This window comes from Carcharhinus amblyrhynchos, chromosome 1, assembly GCF_965287045.1.
Source record: "Carcharhinus amblyrhynchos chromosome 1, sCarAmb.v2.hapA, whole genome shotgun sequence".
NCBI lineage: Eukaryota > Metazoa > Chordata > Chondrichthyes > Carcharhiniformes > Carcharhinidae > Carcharhinus > Carcharhinus amblyrhynchos.
Window position 1 is genome coordinate 180,829,037 of NC_137324.1, and position 21,653 is coordinate 180,850,689.

Below are 21,653 nucleotides of genomic sequence, written 5' to 3' on the forward strand. Positions count from 1 at the left end.
CTTTAGGAACTTTCAAGCGGTTATTAGATGGGCACGTGGAGCACTCCAGAATTATAGGGAGGGGATAGCTTGATCTTGGGATTAGGCATAGCTCGGCACAACATCGAGGGCCGAAGACCCTGTATTGTGCTGTAATGTTCTACGTTCTTAACCTTTTTTCTAGCTCTCCATAATCACTCTTCAGGACCTCAACCCTATTTCCATTTAAGACATTTGTACCAAAAAGCGAGAACATCGAGTAGTTTAATGAAAATGGTGTCCTGAATCAACTGGGGAGAACTCTCCTGCTCTTGTTCTACATTGTGCCACTGGAACTTTCACATCCACCTTAAAAATAGATCATGCAGCACACATCACTACTACGCTAAAGTGTCAGCTGAGATTTTACGCTCGAACAGGACATAAACCCACAATCTTGCAACTTAGAAGAGACAGTGCTGTCAACTGAACCACAATTGATAGCATCCAGTTACTGGTTACAGAAAATATCTCAAAATGCCTGCGTGCCAAGTGGTTGTAGCCACACTTGGAGCACAATGCCTGCACCCACAAGTTAATGGGAAACAAGTGACATCTCTGACTAACGTCAATTAACTCTTCAAAAGTAGGAAGAGAAGAAAGAATTGTCACCCTGATGCACTCTTACACAACAGTTACACTAGCTAAATCTGCCCATCTTCCTGGATTTAGAAGTCAGTGAAGAGAAAGCAGAGAGGAGAAATCTTAAAAACCATAAACTGGTAATGTGTTGAAGTGCATATGTGTTTTGAAAAGTTCCTGAGCATTATGTAATATAGCTAACAAAATGGGAAAATAATTCAAGGATTGATAATTAAAACCATATTGTCAAAAGAAAGCTAAAGCGCACTTTACATTTTGAGTCTCCCAATAAACTGGTCATTTATTAAAATTGGCTTTCCAACCAGAAGTCTTTGGGGAGGAAATGAGCAAAAATAAGTTATCATTCCCTACTGAAAATACGCATCTTGAAACAGATCATTTGGTGACACAGGCCTGGGCTTGTCAATGCGGCCACCGTAATCAATGATTTACTGTCAGGAACGGGGGTTCCGGGGGATATGGTACCAAATGCAGGCAGCTTTGGTATACCATAGAGTTAGGGTAAGGGAAAGAGGAAGGTATTAATATGGGAAATAATAAATAGATTGTGACAGAAAGTGACAGGGAATAAAAATCCAAGAATAAATCATCAGATAAGGCTAGACACAAACATAGGAACACAGAGCAGACTAGGCTGTTCAGCCTCTTGGGTCTGCTCTGCCATTTTATAAGATCACGCTGATCTGATAGGAAGATTTGGGGTTACTATCTCTGATAACTATCACTCACTTGCTTAATAAAAGGACAAAATGCAAGACTCTTTATTTGAATGCATGTAGCATTGGAAACAAAACAGCTGAGCTGATAGTGCAAATAGAGATTAACAAGTAGAATCTAACAGTCATTACTGAGACATGGTCGCAAAATGGCATAGATTTAAGTTGGCATAGATGCCAACTTAAATATTGAAGGTCTATGACTTTTAGGATGAATAGGGAGTTACGAGAAGATGGAGAAGTGATTCTGTTAATTAAAGATAATGTTAGCACAATAGAGAGGGATGACTGAAGTTCAGGAAACCAGGATATAAAAGTAATTTGGGTAGAGAGGAGGAATGATAAAGGCAAAAAGTCTCTTGCAGGTGTGGTGTACAGACCACCTCACAGTAATCACACAGTAGGGTGGCAAAGAAGAAATAGTGGGAGCGTGCCAGAAAGGTATGGTGATTACCACGGGGAAGTTTAATCTACATATACTACAACAATCAGACTTGATTTGATGTATTAGTACAAAGTGAATACTACTATTTCTTGTGCATACCATACATAGAGAAGGAGAGAGTGCAGAATATGGTGCTACAGTCATAGCTAGGGTGTAGTGAAAAATCAACTTAATGCGAGGTAGATCCATTCTGAAGTCTGACAGCAACAGGGAAGAAGTTGTTCTTGATTCACTTGGTGCGTGTCCTCAGACTTTTGTATTTTTTTCCTGACAGAAGGTGGCGCAAGAGAGAATGCCCAAGGCAGGGACATTGGCAAAGGTAGCAAATAATGACAAATTCATAGACTGTTTCTGGGATAAATTCTTAGATCAGCATGTTCTAGAGCCAAACAGGGAGCAGATTATATTTAATCATGTATTGTGCAATGAGATAGAATTAATTAATGACCTCCTAGTGAAGGTGCTCCTAGGTAGCAGTGATTGTAATATGATTGAATTTTACATTCAGTTTGAGGGTAAAAAGACTGGATCTGAGGTAAGTATTTTAAATTTAAATTAAGGCAATTATGACAACATGAAAGTAGAGCTCGCAAAAGTGGATTGGCAATTTAGGTTATGGGACAGGTCAATAGAGATGCAGTAGCAACATTTAAGGGGATATTTCAGAATACAGGACCACCCGGTAGCACAGTGGTTAGCACTGCTGCTTCACAACTCCAGGGACCTGGCTTTGATTCCTGGCTTGGGTCATTGTCTGTGCAGAGTTTGCACATTCTCCCTGCGTATGCGTGGGTTTCCTCTGGGTGCTCCGGTTTCCTCCCACAGTCCAAAGATGTGCGGGTTAGGTGATTGGCTACGTTAGAATTGTCCCTTAGTGTCCTGAGATGCATTGGTTAGAGGGATTAGTGGGTAAATAGGTAGGGATATGGAGGTAGGGCCTGGGTGAGATTATGGTCGGTGCAGATTCGATGGGCTGAAGGTCCTTTTTCTGCACTGTAAGGTTTCTCTGATTCTATGAATACACAAAAGACACATTTCAACAAGAAAGAATATTTTCAAGAGCAGCATCAACCATTTGTGGTTAACGAGTTAAAAAAGGCATATCATTGGCTAATATAAGTGGCAAGTTAGAAAACTGAAGAGAATACAAAACAGCAAAAAACACCTCAAAGATTAATAAGGGGGGAAAAATTAGAGTATGAGAGAAAGTTAAATGGAAATATAGAAACAGATGGTAATAATTTCTATAGATATTTTTAAAAAGAGTTAACAAAGTGAGCATTGGTCCCATAGAAAGTAAATCTCAGGAGTTATTAATGGAAAGTAAAGAGATGGCAGATGAATTGAGCAAATGAGTCCATTATTACACCAACATAGAAGAAGGTCAGCTAGATTGATATTGGCATTTTCTCATCTTGGGATTTATGTTCCTAACTGACAGGTATTGAATCAGCTAATTACATGGAAAAATAAGGATATTGCTGACACACAAGGTAGTATGGTGGCTCCTAAGAATTATAAGCTTGAATTTCATAGCCAGTGATGCAGCAATGTTGGCTCCTGAACTATAAGAAAGTTGCCCACAAGATTAACTGATATCTATGGTATGGATTTTGCATTAATGTTACCAGTTTGATTTTTTTAAGCTTATTTATTAGTGTCACAAGTTGGCTTACATTAATACTCAATGAAGTTACTGTGAAAATCCCCCATTCGCCACACTTTGGCACCTGTTTCAATACACCAAGGGAGAATTTAGCATGGCCTAACCAGCACATCTTTGGGACTGTAGGAGGAAACGAGTGTGCTTGGAGGAAACCCACGCAGACACGGGAAGAACATGCAAACTCCACACAGTGATCCAAACTGGGAATTAAACCTGGGTCCCTGGCACTGTGAGGCAGCAGTGCTAACCAGTGTGCCACCATACCATCCCTAGTAAAGAGGAACTCCAGGTATCCAACAATAATGATGTAATTAAATAGGGTAAGAAGCTACTCATATTGAAATATTCGCAGACAATGAACCAGTAAGTTTAAAATCTCCAAATCATTCACTTTTAATTAAAATAAAAGAAATAAGTAATGGAACGTAACAAATGATTGAGCTATAAATATGGGATTAAGGTAGCTGCAGAAATATAACTTCTTAAAATAACTATTTTAAGTTATTTTAAAACTATTTTAAGAACACGAATTATTACAATTGGAAAGATTGAGATTCCACAACCATGAAATTAGGTTTTCATGGTAAATCACAGTAGTACCCCATTAAAAAGCCAGTTCAACAAGGTGCAACTTTAAGGGTCTTTATTGTCAGGATAATAGCATAAAAGGGCAAGTTCTTGCAAGCTCAGTGATTCCTGCTTGATATCAGATGGGGAGGGGTGGTGGAGATCATAAGACTTTTTAAATATCAGAACAAGTTTCATTTTTTCCAGATTTTTGCAAGAAACTGTTAAAAAATCCAGCTGCTCTTTAAATTACACTTTAACCTATTTAGTAGACACAAGCAGCACAATATTCTACATTTATATTGTTGATGCAGCCAGGCAGCCCAGGTTACAGGTGATGGCCATCAATCCATACAATGATCACCTTTATTTAAAATGAAGAGAGCGGCACTGCAGAATTTACTCTAAATCTTACCTAAGCTCAGTATATTACTTACATATAACTTAGGTTTTACAGCAAGCAGGAACTCAAGACAATGTAACAGAAGATGCAAAAAGAGAAAGAGATATGGACTCAAACTGAGAGAACAAGCTAGATAGATAGAAAGAAAATTGGAGAGAATCTGTTACAATCCCCACAAAACTTTTTAAAAGACATTTGAAATTGCAGTTAATAGCTGAACATATGATGTGGGAAGATTTCACATTTAAGCTGTTTAGAAGATGTTTAGAAGCAGACTAACAGCTTTGTTAACTAAACACTTTATAGGCAACTTGCACTTTAAACCACAGAACAGAATATTTAGCCTAGCTGAAAAATTTCACTCTTAGGAACACATTACACTGCCCTTTAAGTAGATATTCAATTCTCCTGAATCAGTCCAAAATAATTCCTAACTTTTCAGGGTTTAGTTCTAATCTTTCCTTTCTGAGCCTGGAAACTCCAGATTTGATTTGCATTGTGTGAGTTTTCCTGGAAACTTCTTCGACTTGTTAAAGCTAGACAACTCTTCCGGCTTCATTTTAACTCCCCAAGTATTTGATCTTTCCAATCCAAGTGCGAGCATCACCCACATTGCTGCATGGTGAACCAGTGAGACTTTCAGCCTCTAGCTGCTCTCTCTCGAATTCTGGCATACTAACCTGTCTGTGATATTGTGATATTTTAGGAAAGCCTGTAACAAAATACCACAATGGCATCCTGTGTACTCTTTCCACCTCAAAGCCATGGCGGTCATGGTGTAAATGCTGATTAGCTAACTCTAACTCTCTTACCTTGGAAATAAAAGGACAGTTCAAAAAACAACTCTTTACAAGCCAACATTCACAACATTTCAATACTTTGCAGACACGCAGTCTACGCATTGTTAGCGTACAGGCTGCTGCCATTACATCCAAGTGTAAACACCTAGTACCCTTGACCCAGTAACATAATCTGGGCTCCCTTTAATCTCTTAACAATTTAACTACTGTCAGACAGCCTTCAGAACAGGTCACATGATCCCCTTACTTTTACTTAAATTCAAGACAGTACCAAAATATAACAATCTCATAAACCTCATAATTGTAATAAGAGTAATGAAAAGAAAGAACACAAACAGGAAACACGACAGAAAAACAGAGGGAGCGAGCATGTATACAACAAAATACATGAGAGAAAGGTAGTAAGGAAGAACACAACAGAAAGCACACACATCAGGAAAAACAGAGCAAATGCAAGTTAAAAAGGAAAGAGATAGCTCAAAAATAGAAAGCAAGTTCTCACAATCAGAATCGGATATGTCACTAAGCAAATCAGCAACAAACATAGTACAAAAAATATAAGCACTAAATATGCTGGAATTAAAAAGCAGAAACATGGGTAAATAGAAAACCTTTTAAAAGGTTTCAAACTCTTGAGGGAGACAGCTATTTAGCTGATAACTTCACCGGCTAAGCATTTCACAGGGACACATTGCAATTCTAGTTACGGGAAAGGGAAAGAAATGTTAAAACATAAAAAAGCAAAGAGAAAGAAAAGTTTGCTATTCAGCAGCTGCTCCTCCATTTTGCAGCATGATATATTTGCTGTGCATCTGAATAATCTCAAATTAACAAACTAAATTTGCTAACTTGTAGGATCGATATAACTTCACACAAAGCTCTGGATTTGACAAAGGACAAAGATTCGCAATGCTCCAACAAATAAAGATTCAATCTGCACCCAAAGCAAAGTGAACGAACAATAAACACGGTAACAAAATAGTGCAAGTAGAATTCACTAATCCTTGGAATAGTTGACATTATACTGCCCCAATACATCAATTTCATAAGATTATGCTGGGTAAAATAAATATATTAAAGTATATATGCAGTTCCAAAATAGTATACTGGCTGTGATATTCATTTTGAAAATTTACCTCATTAAATGATGCTAGGTTGAGTTTTTTGGCGATAAATTTCTTCAGGTGTAGAACTGTAGCCTGTGCTGAACAGCGAATCCACTTCCTCTTCAACCCACGCAATTTACTACTATTGCACTCCAAACAGATGCTTACCTTAAAGCAAAAGGCAAACATATAATGTAGTATAATTTAATAAATATTCTCTGCATTGTCACTGAATATTCAACAATCCAGCAAAAATGCAAAGAGAACTGAACTATTCCCCAAATCCACACATCTCAAATCTCTCTTATAGTTAAACCATTGTTTAAAAAAGGAGGGGGGGACAGGCTGAGTAATTACAGGCCAGTCAGCCAGAATAAATTAAATGAACAGGATGCTGAGTTATTTGGCCAAATCAGTAAAGGTCAAATCCCCAGATACAATGGAGCTATCCAATGCTCTGGGGTTAAATCACTTGATGCAATTCTAATGGCTACAAGATGCAAGAAGAGGCTCAAAAGAGGGAAAATTGACTGATTCCCAATACTGAAGAGATGACAAACCATAGCTCCTCTGACAGTCTCTGAAAGAAGACAATACAGGGAAACAGAAAACACAAAACAGAATATATTACAGCAGCAGGATACAGGACACAAACATGCTGGTATAAAGAGAAATTTAGGAAAGATGTCAGAACATTTGGAAGCCTGTGACCAGCAGTGTGCCTTAGGGATTGGTGCTGGGTGCACTGTTATTTGTCATGGATATTAATGATTTAGATGAGAATTGAGGCGGCACGGTTAGTAAGTTTGCAGATGACACCAAAGATTGGTGGCATAGTGGACAGTGAACAAAGTTATCTAGGATTGCAACGGAATCTTGATCAATTGGGCCAGCGGGCTGACGAATGGCAGACGGAGTTTAATTTAGATAAATACAAGGTGATTCATTTTGGTAGACTGAACCAGGGCAGGACTTACTCAGTTAATGGTAGGGTGTTGGGGAGAGCTATAGAACGACGAGATCTAGCGGTATAGGTTCGTAGCTCCTTGAAAGTGGAGTCATGGATGGACAGAGTGGTGAAGAAGGTATTCAGCATGCTTGATTTCATTGGTCAGGACATTGAACAGAGGAGTTGGGACGTCTTGTTGAAGTTGTACAAGATATTGGTAAGGTCACAGTTTTTTTTATATTCCTTTGTGGGGCATGGGTGCGCTGGCTGTTCAGCATTTATTGCCCAGCCCTATTGCCCTTGTTTACAGGGCAGTTGAGAGTCAACCATTGTTGTGGGTTTGGAATCACATGTAGGCCAGAACAGGTAAAGACGGCAGATTTCCTTCCCTAAAGGACATTAGTGAACAAGGTGGGTTTTTCCAACAACTGACAATGCTTTCATGGTCATCAGTAGATTCTTAATTCCAGACATTTTTTATGGAATTCAAATTCCACCAACTGTCACGGCAGGATCTGAACCCAGAGCATTAGCTGAGTTTCTGGATTAATAGACGAGCAATAATACCACTAAGCAATCGCTCCCCAGAATACTTGGGATACTGTGTACAGTTCTGGTCAACCTATTATAGAAAGGTTATTATTAAACCAGAAAGAGTTCAGAAAAGATTTACTAGGATGATACCGGGACTTGATAGTCTGAGCTGTAAGGAGAGGCTGGATAGAATGGGGCTTTTTTCTCTGGAGCACAGGAGGCTTAGAGGTGATGTTATAGATGTCTATAAAATAATGGGACATAGATAAGATAGATAGTCGATATCTTTTCCTAAAGGTAGGGGTTTCTAAAACTAGAGGGCATAGGTTTACATTGAGAGGGGATAGATACAAAACGGTCCAGAGAGGCAATTTTTTTTCACAGAGGGCGGTGAGTGTCTGGAATAAGCTACCAGAGGTAGTAGTAGAGGCGGGTACAGTTTTGTCTTTTAAAAAACATTTAGATAGTTCCATGGGTAAGAATGGTATAGAAGGATATAGGTTAATTGCGGGCAATTGGGACTAACTTAATGGTAAAAACTGGACATCATGGACAAGTTGAGCCAAAGAACCTGTTTCCATGCTGTAAACCTTTACGACTCTAACATTCCTCCTGGAGGACTGGATCCAGGCCTCCAAAAACAGCTAAATAATGTAAAGGGAAAACACTGGTATTCTGAAAACACAAGAGTATGTGTAGGGAAAGACTTTTTTTTCATCGAAAGCAAGCTTGTTGAAAATGGATCCAGATACATCCTGATAGGGGATTTGATCATAGAAGTTTGGAATTTCAATGAAAAAAGGTGGAAAGCATATTCTACTGAGACTGGCACTGAGCACACTTTTGGAGCAGAAGAACCTAAATTCAGCACCCAATGGTTCTATGGTTAACCTCCAAGTCTAAAGTTGAGTGTATTCCAATAGTTAGCATTAATTCACCAAAAAAAACTTGTACCATTAAAGTCATTCATTCATCCATCTACTATCTGCTGTTGTAAGAAAGAATAACAGTAAAATTCTTCACATTTCAGGAACAGTTGGTGAGTTCATGACATTTGAAACTAATGACAAGGATACGTCAGAGGATGAGTAAATGATTAAAGAAACATTCAGAATAACGTGGTCGCATTTTCATTAGTTCCTTCTCATGACTGTACATACAATTTTTTTATTCATCACAGGATATAGGTGCTACTAGCAAGGCTAGCATTTATTGCTCATTCTAATTGTGCTAGGAAAGGTGTTGGTGATCTGCATTCTCAAACTGCTGAAGTCCATCTGGTGTAGATGCATTGCAGTGCAGCTCAGTAGCGAGTTCTAGGATTTTGACTCAGTGACTAATTACTTCCTGTCACTCAGATAACTTTGTATCCATGATAAACACTGTCCCTTTTGCTGACAAGCCTGCTATATGGCAAATAATCAAATGAAAGCCCATGTGCACCATATCAAATCTCCCTACAACATCAAAAAAGAATTCTTAAACATTCAAAATCATTGAATGGATGTCAAATTAAATTCCTCAGATTTCTGATGTGCTGCAGCAAGGTAAATTTATCATGCATCTTCAAAAGCAGAAGGCACATGGTAAAGAAGTGTGAACTTTTCTACTTCAAACATCCATAGTCAGCATCCAGTTATATCTGATCAGTTACAGTACAATGGGTGCACATGGTATTCTTCCCAGCAAAGCACACTAGTTCCTGTCAAGAATAGCAGCCCTGCTGTGCTAAGATCTCCTCACTTCTAAATATCAAACATATTATAGCCTCTCTATCACAAAACGCACGTAATTGCTGTCACAGTCCCATGCCCACTTCATCTACCTGGAGCATAAACACTTGCATGGACTATGTTCAAAAACCCTCAACTAAATGAGGTGGTTGCAGCTTCTACTTCTTTCCAGACATGAAGGGATTTACTTTGAAATTAAATTGGCACAATGCTTTTTGTGACAGATCCTAACAAAGGTGTCGTGGTTTGGGGAGCTTCTTTTATTGCCGCAAATTAAGGAAAGGGCAACGTGAGCTGTTAGAATATGAAATCAACATATGTAGATTATTTTATCTTAAATTTGCATAAACTTAATGAATTAGTTCTTAAAATGCATATTTAATTGCAACACAAGTCAGTTGAATGTAAATGATAATGTTTCATAAACTTAGTTGTAGAACCAAAATTTTGCTAAACCATGCAATTGCCTAATTTTTACTTACAAATTGCAAGCAAAGGGAGCTCTTGAATAAATAGGTTTAATTATGTATGTTATTTGTTTTCGGTGTGCACATTTCCATTTAGTCAGCAATTTATGTGCCAGTTAAATTGTTTTTTTCTCATATTTCAAAGTTAAAACACTTGGTTTGATATGGTTTGCAAAAGTCACTAATGGATTTAAAATAGACCCGAGATGATTAACATTATCTACTTTACAGAAATTAGACTTTTAGATATAGATTTCAAATAAAACTATTACTGAGAAATAGTAATGTTCACTAATGTTTAAATAAACGGCCAGCTCAGCCTTAACCTGAAATTCGTAAAACACAGTTGTTAAAATTTCTGTAATTTAACTTGCGCTGTTATTGAACATAAGAAATAAGAGCAGGATTAGGCCATCTACCCCTTCGAGCCTGCCCCGTCATTCAATAAGATCATGGCTGATCTGAAGTGGATCAGTTCCACTTACCCGCCTGCTCCCCATAACCCTTAATTCCCTTATCAATCAGAAATCTATCTACCCGTGATTTAAACATATTCAATGAGGTAGCCTCCACCACTTCAATGGGCAGAGATTCACCACCCTCTGAAAGAAGTTCCTCCTCAACTCTGTTCTAAACTGCACCCCCCTGCTTATTTTGAGGCTGTGCCCTCTAGTTCTGGTTTCCTTTCTAAGCAGAAAGAATCTCTCTACATCTACCCTAACTAGCCCCTTCATTATCTTATATCTCTCTATAAGATCCCCCCTCAGCCTTCTAAACTCCAAGTACAGGCCCAATCTACTCAATCTCTCCTCATAAGCTAACCCCCTCATCTCTGGTATCAACCTGGTGAACCTTCTCTGTACTCCCTCCAAAACCAATATATCCTTTCGCAAATAAGGCGACCAAAATTGCACACAGTACTCCAGTTGCAGCCTCACCAGTGCCCTGCACAGTTGCAGCAAGACCTCCCTGCTTTTATATTCTATCCCCCTCGCTATAAAGGGCAACATTCCATTCGCCTTCTTGATCACCTGCTGCACCTGCAGACTGAGTTTTTGCGATTTGTGCACAAGGACCCCCAGGTCCCTCTGCACAGTAGCATGCTGCAACTTTTCACCATTTAAATAATATTCCATCCTACTATTATTTCTTCCAAAGTGGATAACCTCACATTTGCCAATGTTATACTCCATCTGCCAGGTCCTCGCCCACTCATGCAGCCTATCCAAATCTCTCTGCAGACTTTCCGCGTCCTCCACGCAATTCGTTTTTCCACTCATCTTTGTGTCATCAGCAAACTTTGTTACCCTACACTCAACCCCCTCCTCTAGATCGTCTATGTGTATGGTAAAAAGTTGAGGCCCTAGCACCGAACCCTGTGGCACGCCACTAGTCACCAACTAGTGGGAGCCTGAGTAGCAGGGATGAAAGTGAGGGGGGCATAGATGGGGACTGCAATGTACGGCATTGTGGGGGTGGAGCAGAGCAGGGTTTGACATGCGTATACTTTAATGCGAGGAGTATTCGCAATAAAGTGGATGAACTTGCAGCGTGGATCAGTACCTGGAACTTTGATGTTGTGGCCATTTCAGAGACATGGATAGAGCAGGGACAGGAATGGTTGTTGCAGGTTCCGGGGTTCAAATGCTTCAGTCGGAGTAGAGAAGGAGGTAGAAGTGGGGGAGGGGTAGCTTTATTAGTCAAGGATTGTATCACAGTGTCAGAGAGGAAGTTTGATGAGGACTTGTCTGTTGACGTAGTATGGGCTGAGATTAGAAATAGGAGAGGAGAGGTCACCCTGTTGGGAGTCTTTTATAGACCTCCTAAAAGTTCCAGAGAGGTTGAGGAAAGGATTGCGGAGACGATCCTGGATAGGAGTGTAAGTAATAGGGTAATTGTTATGGGGGACTTTAACTTTACTAATATTGATTGGAATTGCTACAGCTCTAGCTCATTAGAGGGGTCAGTTTTTGCACAAAGCGTACAGGAGGGTTTTTTGACTCAGTATGTAGATAGGCCAACTAGAGGTGAGGCTATATTGGATTTGGTGCTGGGAAATGAGCCAGACCAGGTGTTAGACTTGGAAGCTGGTGTGCATTTTGGTGATAGTGACCACAATTCAGTTACGTTCACCTTAGTGATGGAAAGGGATAGGCACGAACCTCGGGTCAGTAGTTTTAGCTGGGGGAAGGGTAATTATGAGGCTATTAGGAGAGAATTAGGAAGCATAGGTTGGACTAGGAGACTACAGGGTCTGGGAACATCCGAAATGTGGAGTTTTTTCAAGGAGCAGCTACTGCGAGTCCTTGATAGGTACGTCCCTGTCAGGCAAGGAGGAATTGGTAGAGCTAGGGAACCGTGGTGCACTAAAAAAGTTGATTCGCTGGTTAAAAGGAAAAAGAAGGCTTATGTCCGGATGACACTTGAGGGCTCAGGTAGCGCACTGGAAAGCTTTAGATTGGCTAGGAGGGAGTTAAAGAGTGAGTTAAGAAGGGCTAAAAGAGGACATGAGAAGACTTTGGCTGATAGGATTAAGGAGAATCCTAAGGCGTTCTATAGATATGTTAAGAACAGAAGATTGGTTAGGGCAAGATTAGGGCCAGTTAGAGACAGCAGTGGGAAGTTATGTGTGGAACCGGAAGAGATTGGAGAGGCATTGAACCAATATTTCTCTTCGGTATTCACGCAGGGAGACATAAATGTAGCTGTGGAGAACACTGGGTTACAGGGTTGTAAACTAGATAGTATTGCAGTTGATAAGGAGGATGTGCTAGATATTCTTGAGGGTTTGAAAATAGATAAGTCCCCTGGGCCGGACAGGATTTACCCTAGGATTCTCTGGGAGGCAAGAGAGGCGATTGCAGAGCCTCTGGCTCTGATCTTCAGGTCGTCGTTGGTCACAGGTATAGTGCCAGAAGATTGGAGGATAGCGAATGTTGTCCCATTGTTTAAGAAGGGGAACAGAGACTTCCCCGGGAATTACAGACCGGTGAGTCTGACTTCTGTTGTGGGCAAGGTTTTAGAAAAAATTATTAGGGATAGGATTTATAGTAATTTAGAGAGTAATGAATTGATTGGAGATAGTCAGCATGGTTTTGTGGAGGGTAGGTCGTGCCTTACTAACCTTATTGAGTTTTTTGAGAAAGTGACCAAAGAGGTGGATGGGGGTAGGGCAGTTGACGTGGTATATATGGACTTTAGTAAGGCGTTTGATAAGGTTCACCATGGAAGGCTTCTGCAGAAATTGCAGATGTATGGGATTGAGGGTGATTTAGTTAATTGGATCAGGAATTGGCTAGCAGATAGGAGACAGAGGGTGGTGGTTGATGGTAAATATTCGTCATGGAGTTCGGTTACAAGTAGTGTGTCTCAGGGATCTGTTTTGGGGCCACTGCTGTTTGTAATTTTTATTAATGATCTGGATGAGGGTATAGCTGGGTGGATTAGTAAATTTGCTGATGACACCAAAGTCGGCAGTGTGGTAGATAGTGAGGAGGGGTGTCATAGTTTACAGAGAGACTTGGACAAGTTGCAGAGCTGGGCCGAGAGGTGGCAGATGGAGTTTAATGCGGAAAAGTGTGAGGTAATTCACTTTGGCAGGAATAACAGATGTGTAGAGTATAGAGCTAACGGTAGGACTCTGAATAGTGTTGATGAGCAGAGGGATCTAGGTGTATGTGTACATAGATCCCTGAAAGTTGGGAATCAAGTAGATAAGGTTGTTAGGAAGGCATACGGTGTCTTGGCGTTTATTGGTAGGGGGATTGAGTTTAGGAGCCGCAGCGTCATGTTGCAACTGTACAAAACTCTGGTGCGGCCGCACTTGGAGTATTGTGTGCAGTTCTGGTCCCCACATTATAGGAAGGATGTGGAGGCTTTGGAGAGGGTGCAGAGGAGGTTTACCAGGATGTTGCCTGGTATGGAGGGGAGGTCCTATGAGGAGAGACTGAGGGATTTGAGGTTGTTTTCGTTAGAAAGAAGGCGGCTAAGAGGGGACCTTATTGAAACATATAAGATGATTAGAGGTTTAGATAGGGTAGCCTTTTTCCTCGGATGGAGAAAGCTAGCACGAGGGGGCATTGCTTTAAATTAAGGGGTGGTAGTTATAGGACGGATGTCAGAGGTAGGTTCTTTACCCAGAGGGTGGTGAGGGATTGGAATGCCCTGCCTGCTGCAGTTGTAAATGCGCCTAGCTTGGGGGCGTTTAAGAGATCCGTGGATAGGTTTATGGATGGAAAGGGATTGGTTTAGGTTAGAGGGTCATTGCTTTTTAATTGGTCGGCGCAACATCGTGGGCCGAAGGGCCTGTTCTGCGCTGTAATGTTCTATGTTCTAACTGCCAACCAGAAAAGCACCCATTTATTCCAACTCTCAGCTTCCTGTCAGATAGCCAATCCTCAATCCACACTAACACTTTACCCCCAACTCCGTGTACCCTAACCTTCTGCAGCAACCTTTTGTGAGGCACCTTATCGAACACCTTCTGGAAGTCTAAAAACACCACATCCACCGGTTCTCCTCTGTCTACTGCACTTGTCACATCTTCACAAAAATCCAGTAAATTCGTTAAACACAGCTTCCCCTTCATGAATCCATGCTGCGTCTGCTTGATCGAACCATTCTTTTCTAGGTGTCCTGCTATTTCTTCTTTAATGATGGATTCTAGCATTTTCCCAACTACGGACATTAAGCTAACTGGCCTGTAGTTACCCGCCTTTTGTCTGCTCCCTTCTTTAAAAAGTGGCGTAACTGTAGCTGTTTTCCAATCCGCTGGCACTTCCTCAGAGTCCAGCAAATTTTGATAAATAACTACTAACTCATCTGCTATTACTTCTGCCAGTTCTTTCAGTATCCTGGGATGCATTCCATCTGGTCCCGGGGACTTGTCTACCTTCAGTCCCGTTAGTCTACCAAGCACTACCTCTTTAGTAACAGTAATTGTATTAAGGACCTTACTCCAACCAACCCTCTATCTTTAACATTTGGTAAGCTATTTGTGTCCTCCACCGTGAAGACCAACACAAAAAACTTATTTAAAGTCTCAGCCATTTTCTCATTTCCCACCATTAAATCCCTCCTCTCATCCTCCAAGGGTCCAACATTCACTCTAGCCTCTCTCTTCTTCTTTATATATTTGTAAAATCTTTTACTATCATTTTTTATATTTAGAGCTAGTTTAGTTTCATACTCTATCTTTCCTTTCTTTATCGCTTTCTTAGTCATTCTTTGTTGTTTTTTAAATCTTTCCCAATCTTCTAATTCCCCACTATTTTTAGCCGCTCTGTATGCATCGGTTTTTAATTTAATACTCTCCTTTATTTCCTTCAACATCCACGGCTGGTTCTCCCTTTTCTTACAGTCCTCCTTTATCACTGGAATATATTTTTGCTGATGACTGAAAAGAATCTCCTTAAAAATCCTCCACTGTTCCTCAGCTGTCCTACCAACCAGTCTGTGTCCCCAGTCTACATTAGCTAATTCCGCCCTCATCTTATCATACACCCCTCTGTTCAAGCAGAGGACACTGATTTGGGACCCTACTTTCTCACCCTCCATCTGTATCAGAAATTCAACCATATTGTGATCCTTATTGATGGCACAGTGATTAGCACTGCTGCCTCACAGTGCCAAGCACCCGTACTCAATTCCAGCCTCGGGTCACTGTCTGTTTGGAGTTTGCACATTCTCTCCGTGTTTGCGTGGGTAGTCTGGTTTCCTCCCAGAGTCCAAAGATGTGCAGGTTAGATGGATTGGCTATGGTAAATTGCCCCTTGATGTACCAAGATATGTACGTTAGATGGATTAGCCATGGTAAATATGTGGGATTACAGGGATAGGGTGAGGGACAGGACCTGGGCAAAATGCTCTGTCAGAGAATCTGTGAACACACGATGGGCTGAATGGCCTCCTTCTATGAAATGAACCAAGTTAAACAGAAAGCCTCTAGTGGATACAGCAATCACATAAGAGCATAGTTGCAGTTGTCGAAAGCCAAACATTGCAAACCTAGAATATCCTTGGAAGGTTCTGCAGAGCAGCATCTTCAGCATAATCACCGTTAGCTGTCTCATCAATGATAATGCTTCCTTCATGAGGTTGAGTGGGGCTCCTTCCTAGTGATTCTGCAATGTTCAGTTTAGTTCACAACCTCCTATAATGAAATAGCCCTTGTCAACCTGAAGCAGGCAAGATGGCGGCATAGGGGTTTTGTCACTGGTTTAGTAACCCAGAGGCCCAGACTAACCCTTTTGAGACATGGATTTAAATCCCACCATGGGCTGGTGGAATATGAATTCCATTAATAAATCTGGAATTAAAAACTGATCTAATGTGACCATGAAACCTTTACAGAGGAACTCTACTGCATCTACCTAGTCTGGCCTCTAAGTGACTTCATAGCCACAGCAATGTGGTTGACACTTTGAAATGGCAAGCAAGCTTTTCAAGTCAAGGGCAATTAGGAATGGGGAACAAATGCCAGCGACAGCCACATTCCCCACCAAAGAAAAAAAGGTCCTGACAAGCAACATGAATACCAGGCTTTTACCATTTCCAAAAGGAAAAGCCCAACTTTCTCCCAACCTTCAACAGCTCCACTAAACTCCCTGCTTTAATTTCCATAATATTGTTAACCCCACTCCTTAGCTTATCTGTTGCTCAAGCCTTAATTGATTACCTTGTCTTGATTATTTGAATATTTGCCTGGTCAGCTACCCATCTTCAGCTCCCTGTAAACATAAGCTTATCCAAGTCTCTTGCTGCCCATATCCTGAGGGGCATCAAGTCATAAGTCACTTGATGTCACCTAAACTGGCTCCCAATTGAGCAATGCCAGGACTTAAAAACTCTCATCCTTTTCAAATCTCTCAAGGGCCTTGCTCCAACTTAACTCTGTAATCTTCTCTTGCCCTACGTCTCACTAAGGTATCTGAATTCCTCCAATTGTGATCTTTGACACAATCCCAGTTTTAATTGCTACACAATGGGGTCTTGCTGCAGTCAATCTGCACTTGGAAGGTTCAGCTAAAAGCTGGGCAGAATACCATATCTGACTGAATTTTGGACAAGTTGCTAACTTGTGATTTGCTATCCTTGTGTTTTCTCCCTGTGTCTAATACGCCCTTGCTTCTGAAGGAGGCTGCATCATTTTAAAATTTATTTTGGGCAGTGATAAGATTCTTAAGTGAAGCCTTCAAAGTGTCTCTGTAGCTTTCCTTCAACCACCATGACAGCTTAACCCAGAGTTAAGCTTTCCATTGAAGAGTTTTAGTAAGTGACTCTGGCTACACGACCAGCCGAACTGAGTTCTGACTGTCTCAATATGGTGTGAATGCTTGGCATGTCAGCTCAGGAAACCCCTCAGGCTCTAGTATTTTGTCCTGCCATCCATCTTCAGGAGTTTGCAAAAGTAGTTCAATTGAAAATGGTTGAGTTTCTTGGCATGACGCTGGTACACAATCCAGGTCTTGCATATGTAGAGCATTGGGCAAGTTTATTAGAAATGCAAAAACTAGAAGCGGGAGTAGGTGATTCGTCCCTTTGAGCCTGCTCCGCCATTCATTTTGATCATGGCAGATCACTGAATTTAATATCTTCCCTTCTCCCATATCCCTTGATTCCTTTAGCCCCAAGAGCTATATCTAATTTCTTCTTGAAATCAGGCAACGTTTTAGCCTCAACTACATTCTGTGGTAGTGAATTCCAACATTCACCACCCTCTAGGTGAAGAAATTTCTCCTCACCTCAGTTCTCCCTATCCTCAACTATGACCACTAGGTTTTACTCCCCCACCGTTGGGAACATTCTTTCTGAATATACCCTGTCTAACCCTGTTAGAATTTTACATGTTTCAATGAGATCCCCTCTCGTTCTTCTAAACTCCAGCGAATATAATCCTAACTGACTTAGTCTCTCCTGTATGACAGATCTGCCATCCCAGGGATCAGCCTGGTAAACCTTCACTGTACTCTCACTATAGCAAGGACATCCTTCCTCAGGCACGGACACCAAAACTACACATAATACTCCAGGTATGGGCTTACCAATGCCTTATACAATTGCAGCAAAACATCCCTATCCCTGCACTCAAATCCTCTCACTGTGAAGGCCAACATACCATTTGCCTTCTTTACCACCTGCTGCACTTACTCTCAGTGACTGATGCATGAGGACTCCAAGGTCTCATTGAGTATCCACCTCTCTCAATTTACACTCATTCAAGTAATATCTGTCTTCTTATTATTGCTACCAAAGAGGATAACCTCACATTTACTCACATTATACTGCATCTGCCATGCACATACCCACACACACAGCCTAAGCATTTCTACATCCTCCTCACAGCTCACGCTCCCACCAACTTTGTATCAACTGCAAATTTGGAGATAATACATTCTGTTCCCTCTTCCAAATCATTAATATATAATGTGAACAGTTGGGGTCCTAGCACAGATCCCTGTGGAACCCCATTAGTCACTGACTGCCAATCAGGAAGAGACCCATTTAGGCCAATTCTTTGCTTCCTATCTGCTAATCAGCTTTCTATCCATCTCCAGACATTATCTGCAATCCCATGTGCTTTACCTTTACATAGTAATCTGTTATGTGAGAGCTGTGGACTTGCTTCAAACTGATGTTTGAATCGTGTTGAGCTCTACACTTGCTTTGGCAATTCTTTCATGTGGCTTGTTATCAGTATGGACAGTTTGAGAGAGTGTACTGCTGAGATAAATTAACTTATCCACTGCTGGCACATTCTGAAATCTTGGGCTAGGGAATCTCTGGAGCAGGCTGGTAATCACTTCAGTTTTCTTTGTGATGACCATAAGGCTGAAGTAGTTGCTGCACTGGTGAACAATTCCATGCTAAATTGCATGTCCCTGTGAACAGTTCAGAACTGTGTGAAGATGGGTGTTATTTTTTGATACTTTTGGAAATATGATAGTATTATGTAAATAAAGTTGTGAGTCTGCATATCATTTAAATATGATGGGGAAAGTTAATAGAGACAGTTTATCTGGAAGAATTGAGAGATAAAAGGGGAAAGGTGCTGAATGCATGAGTTTAAAGAGAAGCTGTGCTGAAGCGGAACAGCACGGTGGCACAGTGGTTAGTACTGTTGCCTCACAGTGCCAGAGACCCAGGTTCAATTCTGGCCTCAGATCACTGTGTGGAGTTTGTACTTTTTCACCTCCCTATTTACCTATCTTTCCACCTTCAAAGATCTATGGACAACAAGCCAAGATCCCTTTATTCTTTGGAACTTCCCAGTAGCAGATTTTCGTAGTTTACTTTCTTGTCAAATTACTCCTTCTGAAGTGCATCACCTCATACATTTCAGGGTTAAATTCCATCTGTCACTGATCTGTCCATTTGACCATCTCGCCTACATCTTCCTGTAACCCAAGACACTCAACCTCACTGTTAACCACCCAGCCTCCTCCTGTGCTAGAGGGATTCTATGATTCTAAGTGGATTTACAACTAAATAGGTTGGGTTTTAAAGATTTGTATTAGGAGATAGATGGGGATATGGTTTTTCAGCTGTTGAATACAAAAGGGAGTTTACAGAACTTTTACAACTTAAAAGGTTTCATAAGTAACAAGGGAAGGTTATCAAATTTTATTTGACCTGAAAGTGGAGGTAATAGGAAAACATGAAAGTTTTTTTTTTGGAGAAACTGAGTTCAAATGAGGGTAATGGGATTGAGAGATGGAAAGAGAAAAGAATATTTAAGGGAAGATATTGAGCTGCGTTCTGAAAGTGGTGTGTGGGAGACGTCCTGAGACCAGCTGAGAAACAGCCATCTAATCAGACAAGAAAACAACTTGTTTCAGAAAGCAGTTTGTTTTCTGAACTTCCTTGGATTTCCAAAACAAAGTGGGAGTGAATGAGAAGTCACATGGTATAGGTATGCCTTCAAAAAGTGAAGGCAGTTTTTGTCTTGGGTAGGGTACCACTGGATTTTTATAGTTAAAAATTAGGCTGCTGCTGCCAAGTTTACTTGTGCGTTCTGATGGATTCTGGAGAATGTTTCGTAAGACTGTTTTAACTCTATAGCTTTAATCTTGTGTGCTTAAGATTTTTCTTGATAAAAATCCTTTTAACTTTTAAAATTGTAGGTGTGTCAGTAGAGTTCCCCTCCTTATTTTCAAAATACAATAGAAAAGGTTGTGATCAGTAGGACAAGTTTCCCTCTGGAATTTGGCATGCTCAGCAAATAATATCTGCTGTGATCATAACAATGGGCAGAATGCACACGAACAGGATATCACAAAATGTGTCCTTGGAGACGGAGATATTCAGCTGGAGCCTCTTCAGATTGAGCAGCTTCTGTCATTGCAATTTCTGATTTTGATGCTGGGTTCACCTTCATGGAAAGCACTGGAGATCACGGCGGTAAAAAAATGGGTTGAAGAGAGTTCCACCAGCATGCAATCTGTTTAACTCCATTAGTGACTGGTAATGAACCAGATCACTTACCAGCACCCAGAACCTGCATAATTACGTTGGTACAGACTAGCAGTGTTGCACAGCGATCAGTTCTGGGACCTTTGTTGTCCGTGGTATATATAAATGATTTGGAGAAAAATGTAGCTGGTTTAGTAAGTTCTCAGACCACACAAAAATTGGTCGAGTTGCGGATAGCAAAGAGGATTGTCAGAGGATACAGCAAGGTATAGGATGGAAAAATGGCAGGTGGAGTTTAATTCAAACAAGTGTGAAGTAATGCATTTTGGAAGGTCCAATGCATGTAGGAATTATTCAGTAAATGGTAGAACCCTTAGGAGTATTGACAGGCAAACAGATCTGGGTGTACATGTCCACCAATCACTGAAAGCGGCAACAGAGATAGTTAAGGTTATCAAGAAGGCACATGGCATGCTTGCCTTCATCGGTTGAAGCAGCGAGTATAAAAATTGGCAGATTATGCTGCAGCTGTACAGAATCTTAGTGAGGCCTCATTTAGAATATTGTGTACAATTCTGGTAGCCACACTACCAGAAGGATGCTTTGGACAGGGTGCAGAAGCGGTTTACCAGGACCTCCTGGTCTGGAGGATATGAGCTGAGAAGAGGTTGGGTAAACTCCATTTGTTCTCACTGGAACAACGAAGGTTGAGGGGCAAACTGATAGGGGTTTACAAAATTACGAGTGGCAGTGTGGATAATCAGATGCTCTTTCCTAGAGTAGAAAAGTCAAATACTAGGGGATATAGGTTTAAGGTGCATAGGGAAGAGTTTAGAGACGTACGAGGCAAGTTTGTTTTACACAGAGCGTGGTGAGTGTCTGGAACGCACTGCCTGGGGATATGGTGGGAGCAGCTATGATAGCATCATTTAAGGAACATCTAGACAAATACATGACTAGGGTGGGAATGGAAGCATGCAGACTTGAAGTGCATATTGTTTTAGTTTAGGCACGCATCATGATTGGCACAGGCTTGGAGAACTGAAAGGCCTGTTCCTGTGCTGTATTTTTCTTTGTTCTTTAAATGTTTCAAGTTCAGCTTGATTTATATGCCTTATAGGCTTGGCTCCAGTTAAATGGATTTAATACAGATTTACATTCAAAAGAAGGGTCTCACAACTATTGCAAACACACAGGTCTGAAAACAAAGGGAACTGATTGAACCTTATGGCCACT

At 40.8% G+C, this 21,653-nt stretch overlaps 1 protein-coding gene across 2 annotated transcripts in view; it reads right to left on the minus strand.

The window, feature by feature from the left end:
• The window catches only part of pcgf3 (polycomb group ring finger 3), a 138,698-nt gene that overhangs the window by 16,337 nt on the left and 100,708 nt on the right, over positions 1 to 21,653 (minus strand). For both annotated transcript variants that reach the window (XM_080196403.1, XM_080196413.1), the window contains one exon: positions 6,355 to 6,492. In XM_080196403.1, coding sequence (XP_080052529.1) covers positions 6,355 to 6,492 — 138 coding nt within the window. The remainder of the gene's footprint in view (positions 1 to 6,354; positions 6,493 to 21,653) is intronic.